Below are 26,938 nucleotides of genomic sequence, written 5' to 3'. Positions count from 1 at the left end.
CTATTCCACCCTGTTGTATTCAGAAACTCTCAGAACTCTTTTTAAATAAGAACACATTATAAAGAAAAAGGTGTGCAGTGTAGGCACATATCAGAGGGTTTCAACATGAGAACTGGTGAAGAGGATCTGAGATCCTTTCCTGGCCACATTAGGTACTTCTTTTTTATTTATTTGGCTGCGCCAGGTCTTAGCTGTGGCATGCAGGAACTATAGTTGAATCATTAGAAGTCTTAGTTGCAGCTTGTGGGATCTAGTTCCCCAACCAGGGATTGAACCTGGGGCCCCTGCAGTGGGAGTTCAGAGTCTCAGCCAATGGACTACCAGGGAAGTTCCCACATTAGGTATTTCTTAAAGACCCTAAGTTCACAGAGATATTTCTACTTTTACTTTACCATTATGAAATCCGTTTCATTCTAACTTCAAAAAGTTTCTGTGTACATATCATTCCTATTTGGATGTTTAAACTCCTCATTCAAACTATAATTATCCCCAACCCCATCACTGCATGTCTTTTCAACCCTACTGATTGCCACTAGATTGACTCACGTGTCAAAAGAACAAATAAGTACACTAAAGTAATTGAAAAATACTTAAAAATTAGAAAGCTCAATATTGAAAGATGAAAATGTATTAAAACTCACGATAGCTTAAATGTTTATCACACCGAGTGTATTGTAACTTTACTTTCCTGACTTTAATAGAAGCAAATTAATCACTGTTTCCAAAAATCTACTTCTTGGCTTATCTCATTTCCGACTGCAAGACTTTCAATGCTTCAAAATCTCTTCTAATGAAGTGGCAATCCTTTAAAGGTCTTTAAAAGGTATTTAAAAGATAGCAAGGACATTTTGAATCTAACATTAACATTATAAAATTCTTCTTTACTTTTAATTAAAAAAAAACAAAACACCTCCCTGTGTGTGTGTGCATCATGCCTCAAACCAATGAATAAGCAAAGGCAGTATGACACCAGAGGAGGGGTAAGAACGTGGAAAAACGCCAAGAGCGCGGTGCACAAGCTCTGCTGAAGGTGCCAGCGGAGCGAAGGCACAGGACCTTCCGGCACCGAAACATCTAAGGGAAGGGGAGCAGCAGTCCACTGGAGGAGACTGACGTTAACAACAATGTTCTCAGCATGAATCAAGGGCCTAAATGTGAAACACACAACTACACAATCTCTAGGAGAAAACACAGATCATTTGTGATCTTGGGTTAGGCAAAGATGCATCAGACAAGACACCAAAAGCAAAATTCATAAAAGTAAGATTGATACCCTGGACTTCATCAAAATTAATAACATCTACTCCCTGAAGTAAACTACTGTGACTGAAAAGACAAACCAGAGATGGGAAGAAAGTATTTCCAAGTCATATGTTTGATTAAAACACTTATAACCAAAATATGTGAAGAGCTCTTCGAATTCAGTATTAGGATGAAAAACACCCTCAATTTGAAAAAAACAGGCAACAGATTCATAGATACACTTCACCAAGACATACAGGTGGCAAATAGCACATGAAAAGACGCTAAAGATCACTTAGTCATTAGAGAAATGCAAATTACAACCACAATGAGATACCACTACCACTAAAATTAAAACTCAGATCATACGAAATGTTGATGAGAACGTGGTGTAACCAGAACTCTCACACTGCTAGCAGGAATGTAAAATGGTACAAACACTTTGTTAAACATATGTCTTTATATGATGCAGCCATTTCATTCTCAGAGATTGGAAAACACGTGTCCACAAAAAGACTTGCATGCAAATGTTTACAGTAGCTTTATTTGTAGCCAAATAATATTAATAGAAACAACCCAAAGGCCCATCATCAAATGATGAACTATGGTATCTCCATTCAATGGAATACAATACAACTCAGAAGTTAAAAGGAATGAACTATTAATATCTGCACCAACACAGATGAAGCTCAAAATAATTATATTGAGTGAGAGAAGCCAAACAAAATGGGACTATACTGCATGATTCTATCTCCATAAGACTCTAAAAAATCAAGCTATAGGGCCGAAAAGAAGATGGTGTTTGCAGATCAGGGGACTAAGGGGTGAGCTGGGGAAGGGTGGGAGGGGTCAGGAGGAAATTCTTGGGAGTGATGGCTATGTTCATCACCGTGATGGCATCCATGGCTGCACAGGTGTAGACCTGTGATTAAACTTATCAAAGAACACATATTAGCATGTACAGTTTGTTGTATATCAATGATAGTCCAAAAAAGTTGTTTTTTAAAAAAGGAAAAAAGAAAAAAAACCAGCAGGTAGCCTGGAAATGACTGAATGACAGATCAGCGGGATGGAGGTTGTGGTTAGACAGAGACGTGTGTCATGACAAGGGTCAGAAGAAAATCAGGAAGCCACGGAGGGTGAGGGGGTCAAGGGGCTGATGGGTAACTTACCAGGAAGGAAAAGGACTGGGACAGAGTAAAGCAATTTAAAAAGAAAGCAAGTGGGCAAAAGATCAGAGGACACGCCCGCAACAAGGAGGGACAATGCAGCATCGTCAAGACAGAGAGGTTTCCATAGAGGGGGTGGTGGATGAGGTCTGGACTTGGTCTTGCAGGGAAAAAAAAAGGCCATGATCTCATCCCCATCCTCTGAGGGAAACAGAGAACAGTCAGAGAAAACCCAGGTTTCGGCAGTCTAGGAGACTGCAGGGCTGTCCCTTAACCCAAGAAGAGGGTTTCCAGAGGGCAAAGGAGTGATGGGCGAAAGACCCTAGGAGGGCACCACATGAGCTGACATGGCATCAGGCCCAGCCAGCCCCTGGCGGGCAGGCTGCACACAGGTCCCCAGAGCTGGCTCAGCCTGGCCACGATGCACCCTGAGGAGGTCCTGGTGTGAAGTGCACGGGGAGCCCCCAATCCCTCGGGAAGAGTGGGCTCTGGGGTGGCCTGACTGGGTTTGGGGGAACCAGGAGGGCTTGTCAGACTCAGACTCCTGAGGAGTGAGCCACAGAAACTATGAGAGATGAGCCTCAGAGGGCGTGTTCCCATCCCAGGCAAATGTGAGGCCACCGGGTAGCCCGGGGGCATGACCAACACAGTGACACTCTTAAAAAGTCATCAGCAGATTTGCAGTGCAGTTATGTACCTGGTTTTTATACTACCTACAAGAAAAATCTAGTTGAACAAACTAGATTCAACGACTCATCTATAAAATCCCCACACGAAATTTTGGCCATGTGTGAACATTCACACATGATTGAATCTACACCTTTAAAGCCCAAAGTGTATTTTTTTAATATTTATTTATTTTTGGCTGTGCTAGGTCTTCATTACAGCGGGCAAGAGGTACACAGATGTGTAAAAAATATACTCTCTCTACATATATAGAATTACAAATCCACAATCGCTTATTGGCGATTTTACTAGAAGAAATATACATTAATTAAAATTTTTTGTAATTGCTCTTACCTATACTCTGGTAATGCCATCGAAAGAAAATTCGTTCAGGTAGAAACTGCAAAATTTTCTATAAAAAAAAAAAAAACGAAAATGAATAAGATGAAAAGAGAAAATAAACAACAAATGAATGAAGTTACACATTTTCATGACAGCCCATAGTACATGCTATAGATGTATATATCTCTATATAGAGGGCTTCCCTGATAGCTCAAGTGGTAAAGAATCCATCTGTGATGCAGGAGATGCAAGTGATGTCGGTTGGATCTCTGGGTCGGAAAGATCCCCTGGAGAAGGAAATGACAACCTGCTCCAGTATTCTTGCCTGGGAAATGCCTTGGACAGAGGAGCCTGGCGGGCTACAGTCCATGGGGTCGCAGAGAGTCAGACATGACTGAGTATGCAAGCATGCAGCATCTCTGCTGCTGCTGCTGCTGCTAAGTCACTTCAGTCGTGTCCGACTCTGTGTGACCCCATAGACGGAAGCCCACCAGGCTCCCCCATCCCTGGGATTCTTCAGGCAAGAACACTGGAGTGGGTTGCCATTTCCTTCTCCAATGTGTGAAAGTGAAAAGTGAAAGTGAAGTTGCTCACTCGTGTCCGACCCTTAGTGACCCCACGGACTGCAGCCTACCAGACTCCTCCATCCATGGGATTTTCTAGGCAATAGTACTGGAGTGGCTTGCCATTGCCTTCTCCGCAGCATCTCTATATAGATGTATTTCAGAAAAGGAAAAAAAAAAACTTTGTAATAGCATAAATTTCCCTTTATCTTGGACCGCTATGAAACAGTCTCTTTTATTTTCCCCAAGCAAGCTTCCTTCCCTGAATGTTTTAAAGAGATTACTACCCCAACTTTAATTCTCCCTAAAAGAAAGAAAAGGGAAAAAATAACTGAAGGGATCATTGTAATTACATCACACTCATTGCTTAAATAGAACAAGAATAACCTGTCAAATGCCAGATTCGCTAGGTTTTCTCTTTTTCACCTTCCACTTCCCATTTCCATTAAAATCATCACCTGTCTCCAGACAAGAAACAGAATTGGGAAGAAAGATGAACAAAGAGGATGAGACCTTACTCCGTGGAATAAGGACATGAAACTGGTGGCAAGGACTTCTTGAAATTAAGAGCTAAAAATTAGTTTTAGGCTAGTAGTTACAACCCTCTCTTCTCCCACCATCCCTGATAGATACAACAAAGAACCTTTACTTCTTCTGATTCTGATTTAATTTTTATTAAATGAAAGATTCCTTAAATCCTATTTTTCAATTCAATTCAGTCGCTCAGTCGTGTCCGACTCTTTGCGACCCCATGAATCACAGCACGCCAGGCCTCCCTATCCATCACCAACTCCCGGAGTTCACTCAAACTCATGTCTATCGAGTCGGTGATGCCATCCAGCCATCTCATTCTCTGTCGTCCCCGTCTCCTCCCGCCCGCAATCCCTCCTAGCATCAGACTCTTTTTCCAGTGAGTCAACTCGTCACATGAGGTGGCCAAAGTATTGGAGTTTCAGCTTTAGCATCAGTCCTTCCAATGAACACCCAGGACTGATCTCCTCTAGAATGGACTGGTTGGATCTCCTTGCAGTCCAAGGGACTCTCAAGAGTCTTCTCCAACACCACAGTTCAAAAGCATCAATTCTTCGGTGATCAGCTTTCTTCACAGTCCAACTCTCACATCCATACATGACCACGGGAAAAACCATAGGCTTGACTAGACGGACCTTTGTTGGCAAAGTAATGTCTCTGTTTTTTAATATGCTATCTAGGTTGGTCATAACTTTCCTTCCAAGGAGTAAGCGTCTTTTAATTTCATGGCTGCAATCAGCATCTGCAGTGATTTAGTACCTCACAATTTTCAAGTTTCACACACAGGATTTCATATAATCCCATAACTCTTTCCCCCCGCCAACTGCCATATCATACCTCCCCTCTTCCCTTTCCCTACTGGTAACCACTAATTTGTTCAATATATCTATGAGTCTGCTTCTTTCTTCATTCACTAGTTTATTAGATTTTTTAGATTTCACATATAAGTGATGTCACACAGTATGTGCCTTGTCTGACTTATTTCACTTAGCATAATGTTCCCCAAGTTCATCCATGTTGCTGCAAATAGCAATATTTCATCCTTTTTATGGCTGAGTAGTATTCCACTGTGTTTGATGGAAGGGGGTTGTGTGTGTGTGTGTGTGTGTGTGTGTGTATGTGTGTGTGTATATATATATATACACATACCTTCTTTACTCACCAAAGTGGACATTTAGCTTGCTTCCATACATTGGCAATTGTAAATAGTGCTATTACCTTTTGTGATTCTTTAACTCATACTTTCTCTTTTATTGGAAAATTTACTACAGTGTGTGTGCGTGTGTGCTCAGTCATGTCTAACTTTTTGCGACCCCATGGACCATAGCCTGACAGGTTCCTCTGTCCATGGAATTCTCCAGGCAAGAACACTGGAGTGGGCTACCACTTCCCACTCCATCTACAGAGGCTAGGTTCAATATGTTTGATAACAAATGAATAATGATCCTTGTAGACTGAGTTTTCTGGGGAACAGGCCCTGAGTGCAGTTAGGAGTGTCAGTGGTTTACTGGGGAGTAGCATCTGTGAAGGAGAAATCTGTGAAGAAGGGAGTAGCATCTGAGAAGGAAACAGAGGAGCCCCAGACCCCGACTCGGAGTGTATGACCCCACAGGACTCCAGGAGCAGACGGCCTGTTGGAGGAGCCTGTGTGCCTGAGGATGGCCAGGCCCCCACACTGCAGCCTCAGTGGGTCACTGGCTGGGGACATGATGGGAAGAGCATGACGGTGGCTGGAAGCTGAGGATGGCAGCCTTGCAGCCAGGCTGGAGGGGATGTGAGCTGTGCGTCTGTCTGTCTGCTACAGCCGTCTTCTAGTGACTACTGCAAACATTCTCATCGTATTGAGAGGCTGAAGTCCTAACAGAAATGACCCTACTACTTCTGCTGGCTTTGTTTCTCATCAGCTGGCTGAGGCCTCACAGGGAGGGTAGCCCAGCATCGTCTCCTCCTTCCATCTAGCCGTCTCTCCCTAGCTGAGGGAACAGCAGCAACTGGGTGTCCTCTTGAGTCAGGCTTTCTCCTCCAAGGGGATTTGGCATCCCACCTACATTCCTGACCAGGGATCGAACCCGTGCTCCTTTCACCAGAAGTGCAGAGTCTTAGCCACTGGAACACCAGGGAAGTCCCTCCAGAATCCTCTTCTGGTCCCATCTTGCCACTAATCTAAAAATTTCATGTAGCAGATGCTGAGAAAATTACTCTCAAGAGTCAGGGTAGAGCTTATCTCAGACAAGACGAACGCCTGGCATGCCCACGGGCTCCTCAGATATTCTCTGTCATCGGAAAATCATCTGGCACTGAATTGTGCTTTTCAACCTTTCAAAATACAGATAGATAGCTCGTCTTGATTTAGGTTTCCTTTCTTAGTAGGCAACAAAGAAAAAATGTTTTTTTTGTTGTTGTCGCTGCTGTTAACGTTACTTTTTCCCCTTTATGTTTTTAAACTTTAACTGGAGGATAACTGCTTTACAATATTGTGTTGGCTTCTACCATACATCAAAATATAAAGAAAGACAGAGACTACAGCAAAGTGGTGTGTGAGGAGTGCCAGGATGCTGTTGGTGGGCCACAAGAAGCCTCCTACTTGTTCCGAGGTCAGGCCTGGCATCGTCACCATTTCCAGATAAAAGTTTTCAGATTTCCAAAATGGATGGACTTTAAAGATACTCAGTAAGGTTTGGAGAAGAAATACCATGCCAAATATCTGAGCTACTAAGAATATTCCCAAACAGACCTAATATTACACAATCAAAGCTGAAATCACCCACAGAGATGCTTTTTGCACTCAAATATAGCAAGAGTCATTTTTTATGCATTGAAGCCTACGAGGTCAATAAAAACAAAGCCGCACACAACTATCTGTGTCTAAATGCTAAGCCTGTCCCTCAGAAAGCCCCAGATGAAGCCTACCTCTGTGGAGGCCAATACAACGTGGCCTTGCTGCTGTAGCCAATATTCTAAGCTACACGACTATGGATGCCACAGAAGCTTTTGACATCTTGTTTGCAGTTTCACTGGAGAGTAAAATTTTAAAAAGTGCAGGAAAGCCACACAGCGTGAATAAATATTCCTTTTCTGAAAGGCACATGGCTGTAGTTAATGCTTGGTGCTCAGCTGCATCTGTATGGTAATCCAACACAGCACACTCGAAATAGAAATTAGGTCTTACTACTGATCGGCACCTCGGGGAATCTGTCATTCTTTTAACTGATTATACACAGCCCTTTTTTCTTCAGAACCTACTGCATGACCAGGAATAATGTGAAATGGAAGCTGCAGTTTATACAAGATGCTATCGTGTACTTTAAAACTGCTGATCTTCGTTTAATTTGTATGGGAAACTTTTTTTTTCTTTCAAATCATTCCTAGATGATTGCAATGTATCCCAGTAGATTCACACCTGATTTTGATTCCACTTAGAAAAGGAGGTCAGTGAAGAAGGAGGAAATATCACATACTCACTGATGTGATAACATGAGCAGTTAACTGGTCAACAATGACCAGTTAAACCTGCTCTGTGCACACAAACAGAACATGGGAGCAACTCTCCCTGAAACCAGACGCGAGGCCTAGGGTGCAGGGTGAAGAAAACACTGGCCGGAAAACACAAAGTTCAGTTTGGAGGAAGGGAAGTCTTATTTAGTCACTTGGCTTTTTGAGTTCAGAAAACTTAAGATGAGACCAGGCAGGTGGCTTTATACGACATATCCTGTGAATGCCACTCGTGCTTTGGTCTCAACAGGACCCCGTGGGCAGGAGCCAGATGGCCTGGAGAGTCCCAGGGTGACCTATGGAGACGTGCTGTGTTCTTCAACCACCCAGGGCCTGGTCGCTCATCTCCCACTAAAAATGATTATCCAGTGTGGACAAAATATTCTCATCGAATTTTGGGTGTCAACATTTGGGACTTTGAAACGTAAGAGAAATGGAGCTAAAATTAGGAACAACAGAATCTTAAAAATAAGGTACCTACATTTTGAGCTTAAAAAGTCATGCTTTTCTTCTTATCCGTGTACCCTTCTAGCTAGTCACTTGCCTTGCTGTTAACTCAGCCAGGAAAGCACAGATCTGTCTTCTTACAGCCTTTTCAGTCTTTAAGACCCAGCTCAAACATCACCTCTTGAGAAGGGCTCACCTCAACCACCCCTCCACCACATCCCTCCCCAACATGACAGGCACCAGCCATTCCTCCAGCAGCTGCTGCAATCCAAGAGAGAAGACCTCCTATGAGCCATCTTTGGGACCACTATGAGCGACTTAGCATGAACGCAGGCACATACAACAGATACAAGGAAATGCCCAAGTTTAAGGTAGGTGCTCATACTCAGACATCACAGAAACTCAGAACCTTGACAGCAGGCGTTTGATAAAGAGAATAGAACTGGCCTTCCCAGCATTATGCGTGTGCATGCATGCTAAGTCACTTCAGCCGTGCCCCACTCTGTGCGACCCCATGGACTGTAGCCTGCCAGGTTCCTCTGTCCATGGGATTCTCCAGGCAAGAATACTGGAGTGGGTTGCTGTGCCCTCCTCCAGGGGATCTTCCTGACCCAGGAATAGAACCCGCTTCTCTTACATCTCCTGCATTGGCAGTTGGGTTCTTTACCACTAGGGCTGCCTGGGAAGCCCCTGCCCAGTTTTATAGTAAATCTTAATACTTGATTAAATTATCACTCAAAAGGCAATATTTCTCTTGGCTAATGAGAAAAAGAAAAAAATATTGCCAAACACTTAAAATACAAGGCAAAAACATCTAAAGGAAATAGGGAATACATAAAAAAAAAAAGAGGAGGGGATCTGATTTCTCCCTCCTGTATTTTAGAAATTAAACAATATAAAAATGTGGGGAAAATCTCTTTAAGCAATGAAAACTCAGAAAGGGTAAAAGATCCCAGCTACAAGCAAAACGCTCAGAGGAATTACTGCTTAAAGCACAGATGAAGCTGTGAAGAGGTGTAGGGGTTGCAGCCCCCTCCTGAGAAAGCAGGATATCCATAGAATATGCAGCAAAAGAGGGACCATCCTCAAAAGAAATGGATTCTTCCTTCTGAAATATTTGCTGAAAGAATAGGGTACTTTTTAAAGAAATTTTCACTCACAGTCTTAAGAGACCCACGAGGACACTGAGTCTTTTTTAAGATTTACATAAATAAAAACAGTAGATGCACAAGTAATGTTTGAAATCAGAAAATACTGCATGGAGAGGAAAACCCAGAAAGCATGAATCTAGAGTTACCACAGAGCTTCCCACATAACCTCATGTATCCTGAGACCTCCCTAGCACTAAGCAAGCTGAACAGAGAGATAAGGGTCCAGACGTAGCACATTCAAAGCTGCAAATTCAACATATAATTAAAAGTCCTCTAGAAAATCTGAGAAGAACAAATGGATTATCCACAAAGGAACAAAACTCAGGTTGACCTTGGTCTTTCTGCGACATTAAGCTCCAGAAGGCAGCATGGTCAGCTCTCACAGCAGGCCACTCCGAGAAGGGGCAGCAGAACACAGACATCCAAGAGGACAGATGTCCCGCAGCAAGCCAGGTCTTACACGCGAATCTCGCATGTAACAAAGACAACCAGAGTAGGTGGCACTAGTAAAGAACCTGCCGCCAATAAAGAAGATGTAAGAGATGCAGGTTTGATCCCAGGATCAGGAAGATCCCCTCGGAGAGGGCTCGGCAACCCACTCCAGTATTCTGGCCTGGAGAATCCCATGGACAGAGGAGCTTGGCAGCTACAGTCCATGGGGTTGCAAAGAGTCAAATACGACTGAGTTGACTTAACACTCACACACACACACACACACACACACACACACACACACACACAGTACAATACAGCTCTTTAGCAAAGCAAACAAAATTCATAGTATTGAGAAAAAACGATTATTTGAAAAGTGTAGAGCCAGCTCTATATTTGTCTGAAGTTTTTGCTGTTGTTTTTACAAAAAGGTATCTAGAGCTGGCAGTTTTTCAGCCACATACCTCACCTCCTCAACATACTAAATGATCCATATTCCAGCAAATACAGAGATTAGTTTTAAATAATCCAAAAACAAAGATGCAGGTGCATAAACACCATGAAACAACAGTCTGTATTTCTATAACTGGAATTAAATGGGCATAAAAATAGAGCAAATCCTCAAAACCATTAACATAAGAGAAATGAATTTTTTAAATATTACAATAAAATAATCTGGACATAAAATGTTTAAAATAGCTAAAATTAAAGATAGACAAAAGATATATGGGGGGAAAGTAAAAGTAACACCAAACACTGCTTTATTCTTGATCAGTGGTCAGTCATTTCAGTCGCCCAGTTGTGTCCAACTCTTTGCGACCCCATGGACTGTAATCCACCAGGGCTCCTCTCCATGGGATTCTCCAGGTAAGAATACTGGAGTGGGTTGCCAGGCCCTCCTCCAGGGGACCTTCCTGATCCAGGGATCAAACCTGAGCCTCCTGCACCTCAGACAGATTCCTTACTGTCTGAGCCACCAGGGGTAATAAAAAGAAAAAAGGTTCAAAGAGCAATTTTTAAATTTAAAGACAATGATAGAAATGATAGAAAATTGAAAGCATATCTCCCAAATCCCAGAGCATAAAGTGAGAGTCAGTAACCTCTCCCCCAAAAAACAAAAGTAGAAGAAAAAAATGTTAATGCTAATTATCACACACAAAAATAATAAATACAAATAAGTTAAATTCCTCTACCAAAGACCAAGTCACTCAGAACTGGTTTCCAAACACACAAAGACGAACAACGAGAAATACAGAAAGTGACATAGTAGCACATAATTTGACCCACAAGATGTGGTTTTGCTCTGAGTAACCCACTGGCTGGAACACCCCCAAGAGGAGTCTTCTTTACACCCGAGGTTCTGACGCAGGAAACCTCAGTCACAACCAAACCTGCCACCTCTTCTTCAATTCAAGCTTCTATTTCCTGGCGAGAAACTGCATTTTTCAGATCTCTTCAAGTTTGATACCAACACAACCAGCTGTTTGTCTTTTCTGTGCCATTTTTCACAGAACAAGAAGAAAAAAAAAAGTTTTACATCCAGAGAGTTTCCAGGCAGAGAAATAACCACTCCCCCGGGAGATGCTAGCACATGGTTCCTGTACCCCAAGAACCTACAAGGATTTAAGCGCATTTAAACACCCACTTCCACAGTTAGAAGGTGGTGCAGACCCGCAGTCAGCTCACGGCGAGCTCCTCTGCCAAGTTTACCCAGGGAACACCAGGTCTGCAGGAGCAACTGATGCCAGCAGGCTTTTCGACCTGTCCCACGTGGAAAGCATCTCACACACTGGGTGTCACTCTGTAGCAGCCACCACACTGCATCCAAGCAAAACACGCTACAGAAAACCGACCATCGTATGACAGCAAACACATGTACAACTGTCTCCTAAACTAATACACAAAGAAACCAACTTGTCCAAACTGTGGTCACCTATGAATTCCTATCAATTTAAAGGGAGAGAAAAGGGTCTTTATGTATCTCCTGCTGTTCTAACAGTAAATACAATGTGCTCGAGTTTTAGTGTGAGGTTTCCTTATATGTGGTCCTGATGCACCCTCTGCCCTTGCGGGGTTCCTGAGAGCATCTGTGGGTGCTGCCTCCGGTGGAACCACTCCTGGAGGTGTCAGCTACCCAGGGCCATGGTGCACGCCACGGGAGAGGAACCGAGGCACCCCAGCTGTGACAGAGGGCCACTGGAGTGTAATTTCACACGGCCGCAGGCTTCTCTAACAGCTTCAATATCCCCTTCCTCCCAGGTAAACTGAGTAATTTAGTATATCCTGTTGGGTCAGTCCCAAGTTTCTCACCTAGAAGTTACAAGGCATAAGGAAAACTGTAGTCTTGGTATTAAATTTAGAAGTTAAAATGTCCAGTGAAAATGGCTCCTTTCAACTCAGACACTGTCATCTAATTCAAATTATTAGTAGTAACATGTAAAAAGATTGCTGAATTGTAACCACAATTAGAATTCTAGAAGCGATTAGATGTTTATACCCTGCTTCCATCTTCCCGTCTGCAGAGATCATAAAGGTTTCCTGATCAGAAGCAGACACATGCTCCAGAAACAGAAGACCCAGCCCCAACATCTTGTTATGTTATCTCCCCAACATCTCGTGCAGGGCCCGGTGCTAGGGAGCGATCACTGAGCTGACTCACCACCCCAGCCAACACCTGAGACCAGGAAGAAAGGGCACAGCTGGACCCCAGCCTCCCCTGCAAACCTGGCTTGAGGAAGTCTCGGTAGTGTTGGGGAGCAGATCACACACGGTTGTGACATGCATGTCCCCACCTGCAGTTGCTCCCAAACAAGGGTCCAACATTAATAAAAACAGCAAGCATGACTAACACTATGAAGAAAACCAGGTCAATTCTACGTCTCAAGGAAGGCTCAGGGTCTTGGTCAAGGCCACATGGCTCACTGTACCAAAGCCGGATCCAAACCTCGCCGGCCGTTCTGCTAGCTTTCTCCTATCTCTTTTGTCCAGGGAGTTTAAAGTGAGGAAAGAAAATACTTTTTTTAGCATAAAAATACCACATGACCCCATGGGAGATAAATGGAGAATTTTAGACATGAGTTTGAGTGAACTCCGGGAGTTGGTGATGGACAGGGAGGCCTGGCGTGCTGTGGTTCATGGGGTCGCAAAGAGTCGGACACGACTGAGCGACTGAACTGAACTGAACTGAATCCAACAACAAATATTAACAAGTGTGAAGCGCTGTGGGGGCCCAAAGGAAGCTATCTCACAGCAGCAGGGCCGGCCCAGGAACTTCCTGTCTGGTTAGGAAGCTAAGAGAGGGCTGCCTTCAGGGAAAACTAGGAACAACCAGCTGAGACAAGTGGGTGTGCATTCTAGGAGCTCAGAGGACAGCGGGCACCTTCAGCTGCAGATGCCGGGAGAAATGGCTGGGTCTGAAAAGCCTGAAAAAATGGGCCAGATGAAGAGGAGAGCAAAGAACGGGCCTTGAAAAGAGAACTCTGTAAACCAAGAGGCAGGAGCGAAGCTGTGCAGAAAGAGGCCTGGGCAGGGGTGGGGTGGCAGGTGACAAGCCCAGGACGGGTGACAGCACTTTCACAGAGTGGCTCCAACAGCCAAGCCAGATGGGAACCTGCACAGGAGACCCCGAGTGTGAGGTAAAGACCCCGTTCAGTCTCCAGGGAGGACAAACACAGGGTTAATTTAATCTCCTGGGGTAAGCTGGATAAATTCAAAACTAGCGGATCTAGGAATCAAATGTCCTGTAGATCTGTGATTGCTAACTGTGTCATATTGGAAAAACTTATGAGTAAGTAGCATCTGAGGCCAAAATACATGTAAGTGTGATACGAAACCTCTTCTGCAGATGCATATTTTAGTTGGGGAGTGGGAGGCTGGGGAAACACCTTGCTGTCAAACTCTATCCAAACACACCGTCTCTCTACTAAAGGAGGGATAATGTACAGCATGGCAGATAGCTAGAAATGCATCTCTAACAACTGTAGCTTCTCGTTTTCTGCATTCCTGATGCTCTGATGCCTGGGGCCTGCTGGGCTGGCAGAGACTACCCTCCCCAGGGTTAGCAGATTCCTGCTAGCGCGCCTTCGATATGCAAACCAGTCAAGCCCAAATCCACACGCGGCTACCTCCGTTACTGGGTTCTCACTGCCTGGGACACAATCTCCTGCCCAAGTCACCTGGGAACCAGGTCCTGGACAGCCAGGGACCACCCCCATGGCCCACGGTCCGCTGAGAGGATTCAAACTATCTGACCCTAAACCTGCTCTGCCTGCTCATGACCTTGCCTGGCCCATTCCTTCCTGAAGAAACCACCTCCGTTCCTCTCTCTCCTGCTCTCGTCACCCTGGAGCTTCTCTTCAGGGCCCACCTGATGTGCCACGCCTCCTGCTTCTGGCACTGTACATACTGTAACAACCTCTGCCTTCATGCCAATCATCTTCAGGTCTGTGAGTCTTCCCACACCCGATTAAAACAAATCCCAGGAAGGGTTAAAAACCTCTCAACTGCTGAATCCAGAAGGATCTCAAAGTCAAGTCAGTTATTTGATCTTGAAACCCATTCACCAGGTGCCTGCCATTCCCACATCAACCTTTCTTGGACCTATGTAGGCAGCCACCTCAAGGGACACCGTCACTTCTGAGAAGGGCCGCTCAGAATGTTCTGACTCAGAAGGTGGTTACTGGCGCTCTGATGTACCCATTCTCACCAGGGACTCCAGTTTGCCACAAAACATAACACGTGTTCCAGAAGGGCAGGGGGTTCTGTCCATCTCACTGCTGTACTTCCAGCACCTAGAAGGGCGCCTGACACACAGTAGGTACGCGATGCTGCTGCTGCTAAGTCACTTCAGTCGTGTCTGACTCTGTGTGACCCCATAGACGGCAGCCCACCACGCTCCCCCGTCCCTGGGATTCTCCAGGCAAGAACACTGGAGTGGGTTGCCGTTTCCTTCTCCAATGTGTGAAAGTGAAAAGTGAAAGTGAAGTCGCTCAGTCATGTCTGACTCGTAGCGACCCCATGGACTGCAGCCTACCAGGCTCCTCCATCCATGGGATTTTCTAGGCAAGAGTACTGGAGTGGCTTGCCATTGCCTTCTCCGAGGTACGCAATTAAACACGTCTAATTAATGAACAGCCTGCACAAGAATAGGCGTATGCTGGTATCACGGCCCTTGAGGCACAGCTCGATCACTGAGACTCCTAAGTGGTGCACAGCCCGGTGCTGAGTTCAGGAATGGGTTCCAGAGTGAGACTAGAGGTTCAGCCTCTATCTACCACTGGATAGATATGCAGCCTTGGGCAAGTCACCTGACACAACAAAGCCCCCATCCTTCCAGCCATAAAAAACTGAAAAGACAATATCTATCTCCGATTTCCTGAAAGGATTAAACAGGATGGCCCGAGTGAAGCATTTACATTCTGGTCAAGACAGCAATGGAGACTCATGGCATGGGGCCCCACACCATCAACTCCACATGCCCGTTTGAAACACACAGCAATGATAGATGATTTTTTTGTTTGTTTGGCTGCACTGGGTCTCTGTTGCTGCATGTGGGCTACTCTCTGGTTGCAGTGCTTGGGCTTTAAACTGTTGTGACTTCTGCTGTTGCTGAGCACTGGCTCTAGGCATTCAGGCTTCAATATTCATGGCCATGGGCTTAGTTACTCCAACACATGTGAGATCCTCTCGGACCAGGAACTGAACCTGTGTCCCCTGCCTTGGGAGGCAGATTCCTAAACACTGGACTACCAGGGAAGTCCCATGAAATGTGTTTTTAGAAGAAGAGTACAACTAAGGAGTCATAACCTCAATTAGTTGTGAAAAACGTTGAAACTCCAAGTGGTACAGAGGTTTGAAACTACGGGCAAGGGTGGATGAGGTCAGCTTCTGAGGGGTACCATCCTCCACTGAACATGAAGGCAGATGCAATGGTCCACCGGCTGCCTAAAGGAGACTCAGTCTGGACTGACACCATTGCTTCATCCAAGCAGGTGATGTGGCTGATAGCTCACTACATTGAAAAAAGTGACTGCTTCCTTCCTCAAAGGTTCCCATCTAGACAGCCCTGACTTACACAGCAAGCAGTAGCTCCCCTAACAGGCTCCTCTTTCTTGCCTTCTTAACTCCCTTACCTTTGTGCTTTTTTCCAATCCATTTCTTATTTATTGACCATCTTTACACAGTATCCCTTCTGCAATTTAACACGTCTTAATAATTCCACTTCTTCTGAAGGAAGCCTTTCCCAATTATTTACACCTTGATAAGTATTTACCTTCAAATCCTCATAAAACACCTCTTTTTAAGTGGCATTAAACTTGGAGACAGTGGCGAAGAAGTTACACAACCCTCAGAACAAACCATGCAAATTATAACCCACCTTCTGAGGCTGGAGACAGAGACAACATAAACAAAAACAGAAGCGGTGCAGGTTCATTTTTCACTCCTGTTTATGGCGCCAGACGAAGGTTTTATGAAGCTGTGAATAAGATATATTTGTTCTCGTGCACGAGCAACGAACCCCCTGCAGATGGTAATGTATGGGGAGTAACACCCTCCTTAATCTAAACTTTCTGAACACAAGGAGACGTGGAAACCAAGCCCCCACCCCCAAGGGGTACAAGGCTATAGACTCCGATGGGCTTTCCTATTGTGGGACAGTGACAGCAAAAGTTAACTGTCATTTCCATGCTTCAGGGACACGGGGAAACCAGCAAGGACTTAAAACACAGCCAGAGAGGAAGCAGGAGGGAAGCAAATGCCAAATCCAAGGAGGATCTATGGACATCTACATGCTCTAGATCTCGTGCCCACCCCAACGTGGGTAAGAAACTGAGCCTGGGATGCCAGTAAGGACCCAGGACCCTCAGGTGGAGCCAAAGGGACCCCAAACAAGCACACTCTCAGAACCCAAGCAAAAGCAAAAACAAACCTTTTGAGGGGAAAAAAAAAACGATTCAAACAAATTAAATATGCATCCCATGAATTCTGATCTCAAAGTGGTATCACAAAACATACAAGAGAAGAAGCTACTGTGAGAGATTGAAGAGATAACCAATAGCTTTTGACAACCAAAGACAGACTTCAGATAGTAGAATGATCAGATACAGTGTCCAATCTTCCATGTTAACTGTTTTAGAAAGTAAAAGATGTCGAATAATGAACAAGGATCAAGAGACAATCAAATGCAACCAGCCACGTAGGAATACCAAACCAAAAGAAGTTAAAACATGAAAAGAAAAAAAAAAAAGCAAAAACACACAGGACTTCTCTGGTGGTCTACTGGTTAAGACTCCAAGCTTCCAATGCAGGAAGCGTGGGTTTGATCTCTGGGTAAGTTCCAGGATACTGTGCAGAGAGTTCAAAATTGGTTATAAAGCTATGGAGACAACTGGCAACATCAACAATGTAACTGGTCCAGGAACTTCTAATGGATGTACAGGACAGTGCTGATTGAAGAAGTTTTGCAAAGGAGACAAGAGCCTTGAAGATGAAGAACACAGTGGCCAGCCATTGGAAGTTGACAAGGACCAACGGAGAGCCATCATGGAAGCTGATCCTAGTACAACTGTATGAGAAGTTGCCCAGGAATTCAACATCGACTGTTCTATGGGCACTTGGTATTTGAAGCAAACTGAAAAGGAGATAAAGCTCAATAAACGAGTGCCTCATGAGCTGACCACAAATAAAAAAAAACTGTCATTATAAAGTGTTGTCATCTCTTATTCTGTGCAACAACAACAAACAATTTCTCAATCACATTGTGACAGTGAATTTTATACAACAACAACTGATGACCAGCTCAGCGGCTGGATGGAAAAGAAGCTCCAAAGCTCTCCCCAAAGCCAAACTTGAACCAAAAAAGTGGTCACAGTCACTGTTGGGTGGTCTGATCCACTAGAGCTTTCTGAATCCCGGTGAAACCATTACATCTCAGAAGTATGCTCAGCAAATCGATGAGAGGCACTGAAAATCACAAGGCCTGTAGTGGGCACTGGTCCACAGAAAGGGCCCAATTCTTCTCCACAACACCCGACCGCACATCGCACAACCAGCGCTTCAGAAGTTGAATGAATTGGTCTACGAAGTTTTGCCATATTCACCTGACCTCTCACCAACAGACCACCACTTCTTCAAGCATCTCAACAATTTTTTGCAGGGAGAACACTTCCACAACTAGCAGGATGCAGAAAATGCTTTCCAAGAGTTTGTTGAATCCTGAAGCACAGATTTTTATGCTACAGGAATAAACAAATTTACCGCTTGTTGGCAAAAATGTGTTGACTGTAATGGTTCCTATTTTGATTAATAAGGATGTGTTTGAACCTAGTTATAATGATTTAAAACTCTGGGTTCAAAACAGCAATTACTTTTGCACCAACCTTAACACTACAAGTACTTCCCCTAATAATAACTAACAGTTTAGAGATAATGAAGACTAATCCAGAGTAGATAAAACTGAAGGGATTATGAACCTTAAAAGAAGGACTGGGCCATAAGTTTTAAAACTGGGGATAAGACCAAATTTTTTGAAATCTTAGAAAAATAAGCAATTAACCAAATCAGAATTTTTTAAAAAAATCTGAATAATCATAAAGTAATCTGCAAGGAGATCAAACCAGAGCGGGGATGGGGTAAGGGAGGAGGTACACTGCAGTTTCTGGACCTTAAACTTAGTGGCAAGCTGGGGGTGCGGGGGGAGGTGGCGATGGGGGGTGTGGCAAGCCTGTGAGCTTTATCCTCACGTGCTACCTCTGTATGGTGGGTTCTTTAGCAAATGCATTAACCTTCTACATAAATAATGTAAATTAACAGAGGAGTTCAACCGGCAACGGTCAGTAGAAACCTGTTTAAATGACAGACATAATTAAAGCTCCTGTTAAAAACAGCTCCTCTGTGCCAGCTTCATTCACAGCAGGGTAACCACAAGAAACACAGACAACCACCACAAAACACGCCCTGAATCAATGTCTGGGACTCGGAGGAGAGAGCATGGCCCTCGGAGGAGATGGGTGACCAGTGACGGACTGCCAGCCGGGAACCCGTACCAGGCTGGAGGTTTCTGCATCTGTTTTATTCCACGAACCCGGACAGCCTTCCCCTCGGCCACCCCTTCAGCCAGCTCTGTGGCAAACACATATACGACTTTCCTCAACAGTCACGAAGCTGGTCTCCCACCAAGCTCAGCACACGTCTTTTCAAAGCATGAATCATTTCTAGATAACCAACAATTAATGTTCAGAACCTATAATCTGGTTCCAGTGTAATTCTCAAGGCATCAGTAATCTGATCACTTGCCTAATACATCTAGATAAGAAAGACCTTACTCTTAATAGATCAAAAGCCACAGACATTGTTCCACCTTTGGAGAGAACATATGATCAACACTTGTGAACACAGAGACACATAGGTGGCAACCTCAAAAGCAGTCAGGGAAATATATGTGAAAAACAGTGAGTTTTTACATGTCAATTTGCATATATTAAAAAGAAAAAAATTATCTCCAGAGTTGGTTGGGGAAATTTACGTAAGACCTACATGGAAGTTTACATATAGATTTGTACGCCCTTTTTGAAGAGCAACTTGGCAATATCAACGTTTAAAATGTACAAACATTCCCATCTAATAACTTCTCACCTAGATCCCCACACAGGAAAAATTCTCCCACAAGGGGAAAAAAAAAATCACAAGAACATTCTTAGCACCTTGTTTGTAAAAGGATACACATGCCCATCATTTTTACTTGTCTAAAATACCATGTTTTTGATGAGAATCTTAAAAGCTAAATGAATTAATAAAAACTTACTTCAAAAAGAAAGAGAATGGAGTCCAGCTCCTCCCTTTGTGACTTATTATTCCCTGGAATAGATTTAAAAAAAAAAGAATTCATTATTATGACAATGTGCCAATTTTAAGATATTAAAAATTAAGTTAAAATTACATTGCTGACCCTGGATCTGAACCCCCACAGCTCTGTGAAGTGGCTGTCACTCATTCACTCAACAAACTCCGAGGACGGTCTCCGTGTCAGGGATTTTTCTGGGACCTGAGGGCACATGAATTCACGGGTGTGAACCCCTGCTCTGAGAAGGCTTACATTCCGGCAGGAGAAGGCTCTCCAGAAATGAGTGAGGAAACCAAGAACAAGATGGGAATGCCCAAAAGGGCAGTTTTGGGTTGACTAGGAGAGTCGGAGACACCCTGCTGATAAGGGGATACCTGAGCAAAGACCTCAAAGAGGTGAGAGAGCAGCCACAGGGAGACCCGGGTATGGAAATGTTTCATACCAGGTATGGTATGGCTGTGTTTCAGGCGGAGGGACTGGACAGTGCAGTGTCCTGTGGGGGAGCGGGTCTGCATGGGCAGGATACAGTGAGGAGGCCCTTGTGTCTGGATCAAGGGGGAAAGTCGTGGGGGTGAGGCCAGCGGGCGGGCAGGCAGGGCGTGAGGGGACCAGGAGGCCACTGGAGGGTCTGCAGTGTGGAGCTCGTGACTGACAGACGCTGTAAAGAAACCCTCCAGCTGGTCTTTCCCAGAGATTTTGGGGGTGGGGTGTGGCAGGGAGGCCAGTTCTGAGGTGGCTGTGGTAACCCACGTGAGGACAACGGGAGGAGGCCAGGAGGAGAGATCAGGAGGAGAAGCCGGGGGGAGAGGCCAGTGATTCTGGATACGTTTTGAAGGCAGAACCAACAACACAGGTTTTGGCTGAATAACTGGAGGGCTGAAGGGATCAAGATGATTTTGTTATTCCTAGCAACCATTTTCCTTTCTTCTTTTGTTTTGGTAACTTCCTCCCCTGGACTCCAGTCAACACACAAACTGTACTAAAAGCAAGAAACTGTAAAGCCTCTCCCTCTTTTCATCGGTCCTTCGTCGTGACTCTCTGCAGGAGATACAAGGCAACAGAGCGGCAGAGTCTTCTCCCATCAAGAAGTGTCTATTTCTCTCCGCCCCCAGAATCCGAGAGGCCATGTGACCTGCTCCAACCATGGTCACAACAGCAGATGTGAGGTGAGCTCAAAAAGCCTTACTCGCCAGCAGGTCATGGAGCCCTGAGGCCACGTGTGCAGGAGCCCAAAGAACCCTGCCAGCTGGGCAAGAGGGCCCACGTGAAGGAGCATTAAGGTGCCCTGGGCAGCAGCTTGACAATCAGGACATGTGTGACTAAGGCCACTCGCCACTAGCCGGTCACAGGCAGGAGCCAGCCCAAACCAGAGGAACCGCCCAACAGATTCAGAAAAATCACAAACTAAATGACTAGTGGTTGTTTGAAGGCACTCATTGTTGGGATGGTTTATTGTGCAATTTGTTACGCAGCACAAACTGACTGATGGTCTTGAACCAACGAATTTTCCTAAAGAATAGAGGGAGGAAAGGGAGAACAGGGATGGAGGGAGGGCCTTTTAAAAAATGAGGTTTGTATATTGTAATGTTGTTTTCTTAGATACCAGGTTTTAATTTTTTTTTCTTTGCTATTTTAATTGAATATATTATCACACTACTATGAAGTGGAACAGAGCTAGGAAGCAAGATAAAAATCACATCATTCCATATTTGAGACAGCTACCAATTTGGCAGAAAAAAATTTAAGTTCAAGATGTGTACCAATTTATAAATCACGAGGGGGAAAAGCCAAGAAATTCATTTAAAAAGAACAGGTGCTGGCATTCTGGGCCCAGGTCCACGTGTGCCCTGACGTATCAGAGGCTGGAGCAGTATACCCTGCAGGGCCTAAGTGGCAGCTGTGTGGCCTCCATGCTCCTCTCTAAGGCTTCTTCTTTCCATGTGACCCTGTCTCAGTCCACCACACCCCCCCCCCACCTCTGGAATGGAACTCACACTTTCTGTGGTTTTCCTTTTATTTTTATATATATATATTTGTGCGTGTGTGCCTGGGTGTGTGTGTGCAGAGTTTTAGTTGCAGCACGCAGGCTCTTTAGTTGCGATATGCAAACTCTTAGTTGCAGCATGTGCATTCTAGTTCCCTAAGCAGGGATCAAACCCAGGCCCCCAGCACTGGGAGTGCAATCTTAGCCACTGGGGCAACCAGGGAAGTCCCCTTCTGTGGATTTCTTGTCTTTCTATTTTCCCCTGGGCTGTTTGTTGTTCAGTTAACACCTATACGATAGAAAGTTCAAGGGAAAGACGCAACCACTGTGAGTTCACAGCTCTGCAAAGTGTTTGGAAAGAGAGGAAGCTTAAAGGCATGTAACTTGTAGCACGTGACACATACAACCTCCAAGAACTTCCTGTATTTTTATTAAAAAAAAATATATATATATACTAAAGCATATATATGGAATTTAGAAAGATGCAAATGATAACCCTGTATACAAGACAGCAAAAGAGACAGATGTATAGAACAGTCTTTGGGACTCTGTGGGAGAGGGTGAGGGTGGGATGGTTTGGGAGAATGGCATTGAAACATGTATATTATCATACGTGAAACGAATCGCCAATTCAGGGTCGATGCATGTTACAGGATGCTCGGGGCTGGTGTGCGGGGATGACCCAGAGGGAAGATAAGGGGAGGAGGGAGGTGGGAGGGGGGTTCAGGAAGGGGAACTCATGTACACCCAGGGTGGATTCATGTCAATGTATGGCAAAACCAACCAATATAATATTGTAAAATAATTAGCCTCCAATTTTAAAAAAACACAGAACTTTGTATAGCAAAAAAAATTTTGTAGAAATTCTTACCTTTTAATTTCAAACTATTTTCCAGTGTTATAAAATTTTCATAGAAGATGAAATATATCTGAGAATAGTTGGTCTCAAAAAACTGCTTAAGATCACTGGCATCCACATTGTCTGAAAAGAAAAAGTTCCCATTTACAACCACAAACTTACATGATCATCAGCATTCATGAACAATCTTTTCAGAAACAAAGGAATGCAAAAACCAGTCATGTCCCCTTATAAGACAAAACAACGCAGTAAAGTACATATCCGTCCACCTCTTTCTCCACCTAAGGGGAGCTCTGAGGTGACCTGGGGCACATCCCCTCCCCCACCCCAGAACTCAAGGTTACAGACAAGGTCACAACCGCTATAGAGCAGCTGGAAGGCCAGTGGTGAGTGAGGGTCCTGGGAGGGACAAGATGATTTCCAGTTGGGGTGGGGAAGTAAAAGGTAAGATGGTTTAGACCCAGACCATAAGGATGGAGGCTTCCAGGTGGAGCTAAAGAACCCACCTGCCAATGCAGGAGACATTAAGAGACTCAGGTCAATCCTTGGGTCAGGAAGATCCCCTAGAGTAGTAAATGGCAACCCACGCCAGCATTCTTGCCTGGAGAATCCCATGGACAGAGGAGCCTGGCAGGCTACAGTCCATGGGGTCACAGAGTCAGACACAACTGAGTGACTTAGCACACGTAAAGAAGGATGAGTCCAACCCTGCCAGAAGCGCCCCACGGCCCAGTCTCTCCTCCCTCCCTCCAGCTACCACATCAGGCCCTCCCAATCTGCCCACATCCACCTGGGCCACTGGTCACCGCATCCCTCCAGCTTCTACTTGACCTGCCCGGCCCCTGTATGGACACAGTGGGTCCTGTGTTCCTAGCATCGTTCCAGCCATGTGTCCCCCATGTGTTTAGTGTTGATAAACCAGGGCTGCAGGTAGATCAACTGGACGTGCAGGGAATTCAGCCCAGGAATATGGTCCCCACCCCCGACCCTGGCCCCTGCAGGGGCCAAGCCAACAATACAGCCAGCGTCCCTTTCGACTCAGGTCAGAAAAGTCACCCATTGTCAACACACCTCTGCACAGGTTCCTCAGGAAACAAGGTTGTTTGTGCCTTTCCAGCAGTGTCCTGACAAGGTGTTAGCTCTCTTGGCATTCTTAAAATTCAACAAGATTACTCAAATGGAAAAAAAAAAACAAAACATGCTGCTATTCGATCTATAAGAGTCGTATCAGCTTTGGGGTCCTAAGTTTATGAATAAGTGAGAACACACCCACTGCCATGTTTACATTCTATAAAGTTAACATTTACACTGATGAATCTAAAGAGTTGTTTTCCTCTGATAACTACATAGCGCCTTTCATGGAAAAATCTGCACTGGTTCTTTGAAACAATATACCTAAGATGTTGGAAAGATGATAGGAAAGGCCAAGTTCACATTCCCTTTCTTGTCCGAAAATCACAGGGAGCATAGAGCAGTGCAAGTTGCCGGTAACTAACAAGTTTACCTGCGTGCCAGCAGGTAACGACACCAGGATCCTTAATCCTCACGAGCATTACCGTTCTCATGAGTGACACAGCAGAGTTGCGGAGTTCTCCAGTGCCTTCCTCTAGTGTGCCAGTTCCAAGGGTTTTGTTAAACGTTTACTCCAACACCAACTGCTCAGAGGGCCTCTGAAACCTCCCCAGCCCCCAGGCCCGGTCAGGGCCTCCGCTCTGCAGCCCACCACCCTCTTCCTCCTGGTCACAGACTGTGTCACTGCGCTCGATTTCCTGGTGCAACCCCAGGCTCAATTCTGATGGAAAGATCTGTCTCCTCCGTTAGAGACACTGCCCATCTCACAGACCCCCAGGTGGTCTCAGCACCATTATGTGCCCTGCAGGGAGCACAAATATTTAGCTCAATATTTTCTTGAATGCACTAAATGAGACAAACAGCCTCTAATACACAATCACAGGGCAGTGACCACAACGTGTAAGCCATCAGATCTCATGCCGACACAAAAGAGGCAGCCTGACCCTTGGGTTATCAGGAGGGAAACGTCACCCCTCTGCGGAGGGGGTCCCTCCCGCTCTGCAGCCTCAGCTCTCACAGTCCACTGCCGGCTCCAGGGAGAGTCCAGAGGCTTCTCCCTTCAGCTTCTGCTCTTCCCACAGCTGCTCGAGCTGAACCCCAATCCCCATCCTGGGTCCTGTTTACCCCTGTGAGGACTCCTCGGATGTTCGGGAGTCCCCCCTCACATGATCCCTCCCCATGGCACACCCCATCAGTCAAGACTGATTCATTCCTTTCTTCCCTTATTTCACTCCACTAGAATAGAAGCCTCAGGCAGGCAGGAATGCCATCCGCCTGAAAGTTATGACCAACCTAGACAGCATATTAAAAAGCAGAGACATTACTTTGCCAACAAAGGTCTGTCTAGTCAAGGCTATGGTTTTTCCAGTGGTCATGTATGGATGTGAGAGTTGGACTGTGAAGAAAGTTGATCACCAAAGAATCGATGCTTTTGAACTGTGGTGCTGGAGAAGACTCTTGAGAGTCCCTTGGACTGCAAGGAGATCCAACCAGTCCATTCTAAAGGAGATCAATCCTGGGTGTTCATTGGAAGGACTGACGCAAAAGCTGAAACTCCAATACTTTGGACACCTCACGCAACGAGTTGACTCACTGGAAAAGACTCTGATGCTAGGAAGGACTGGGGACGGGAGGAGAAGGGGATGACAGAGAATGAGATGGCTGGATGGCATCACCGACTCGATGGACATGAGTTTGAGTGAACTCCGGGAGTTGGTGATGGAGAGGGAGGCCTGGCGTGCTTTGATTCATGGGGTCGCAAAGAGTCAGATACGACTGAGCGACTGAACTGAACTGAACTGATTCCCAGACCCAGGATCAGAGCAGGGTGCCCAACAGGTACTCAACACATATTTGTCAAATGAACAAAAAAATTAACGCCACAAATTTTTTTTAATCTCTAGTCTTCAAAATTTAGAATGATTCCTTTAGCTGTCTTATTCTTTTTATAAAACACAAGACTCATGAGATGACTATTTAGAAAGCACAGATCTTGGAGAAGGTGGCCTCAGGCATGGGGAGTCAGTGCCCAGTAGCAGGGCACACAGACAGGATCACAGAGCTACCTTTTTTAAAAAATAATTTTTAAAATTTATTTGGCTGCACCAGGTCTCAGTTGGGGCACACAGGACCCCCAGTTGTGGCGTGTGGGATCTAGTTCCCTGACCAGGGAGTGAATTCAGGTCCCCTGCACTGGGAGAGCAGACTCTTAGCCACTGGACCACCAGGACAGTCTGCTTTTTAACTTCAAGATGCACAGATATTATAATAAGAGGGCTGTTCAGGAAAAAAAAAAATGACCATAAACTTCCTTTAGAAAGATGCTCTTCACCTGCTCGTTCAAACACGACTGGGCCCCTCCCCCTGCAAATTAGGCCTGTGCCAAGCACTAGGAAATTTGAACAGAATAAGGTGCAGGGGCCCCCAGAGACAGGGACATAATCAAGTAATGGAAACGACACCAGGACCAAAGTCCAGGCCAGGCCTCAAAGCAGGAAGTGAAGGCCAACTGGGAAGGTTGGAACTGCTAATAACACTGTATATTTACTCTTTAAAAGACACTTTCATGGATTTACTATATTTGACCCTAACCACAACCCTGTGCTTGCTCCTTGGAAGAAAAGCTACAACAAACCTAGACAGCGTAGTAAAAATCAGAGACATCATTTTGCCAACAAAAGTCCATATAATCAATGCTATAGCTTTTCCAGTAGTCATATGTGGATGTAAGAGTTGGATCATAAAGAAGGCTGAGCACCGAAGAATTGATCCTTTTGAACTGCAGGTGCTGGAGAAGACTCTTGAGAGTCCCCTGGACAGCAAGGAGATCAAACCAGCCAATCCTAAAGGAAATAAACTCTGAATATTCATTGGAAGGACTGATGCCGAAGCTGAAGCTCCTATAATATTCTGGCCACCTGATACAAAGAGTCGACTCACTGGAAAAAAAAAAAACCCTGATGCTGAGAAAGATTGAGGGCAGGAGGAAAAGAGGGAGACAGAGGATGAGATGGTAGGATGGCATCATCAACTCAAGGGACATGAGTGTGAGCAAACCCTAGGAGATGGTAAAGGACAGGGAAGCCTGGCGTGCTGCAGTCCATGGGGTCACAAAGGGTGGGACACAACTTAGTGACTGAACAGCACC

At 45.0% G+C, this 26,938-nt stretch overlaps 1 protein-coding gene across 10 annotated transcripts in view; it reads right to left on the bottom strand.

Moving 5' to 3' along the window:
• The window catches only part of RALGAPA2 (Ral GTPase activating protein catalytic subunit alpha 2), a 270,104-nt gene that overhangs the window by 223,029 nt on the left and 20,137 nt on the right, over positions 1–26,938 (bottom strand). For all 10 annotated transcript variants that reach the window (XR_008686475.2, XR_008686472.2, XR_016039170.1 and 7 more), the window contains exons 2-4: positions 22,732–22,842; positions 19,838–19,890; positions 3,432–3,489 (exon numbers count right to left, since the gene is read on the bottom strand). Coding sequence is in view for 7 of the 10 variants with exons in the window: in XM_055430686.2 (XP_055286661.2) it covers positions 3,432–3,489; positions 19,838–19,890; positions 22,732–22,842 (222 nt within the window). In the remaining 3 variants the exon portion in view is untranslated. The remainder of the gene's footprint in view (positions 1–3,431; positions 3,490–19,837; positions 19,891–22,731; positions 22,843–26,938) is intronic.

The sequence above is a fragment of the Moschus berezovskii genome, chromosome 15, assembly GCF_049115385.1.
Source record: "Moschus berezovskii isolate FMDL1 chromosome 15, NW_MosBer_1.0, whole genome shotgun sequence".
Lineage (NCBI taxonomy): Eukaryota > Metazoa > Chordata > Mammalia > Artiodactyla > Moschidae > Moschus > Moschus berezovskii.
The sequence above is the reverse complement of the archived record's forward strand: the minus strand, read 5'-3'. Positions and strand labels throughout refer to the sequence as shown.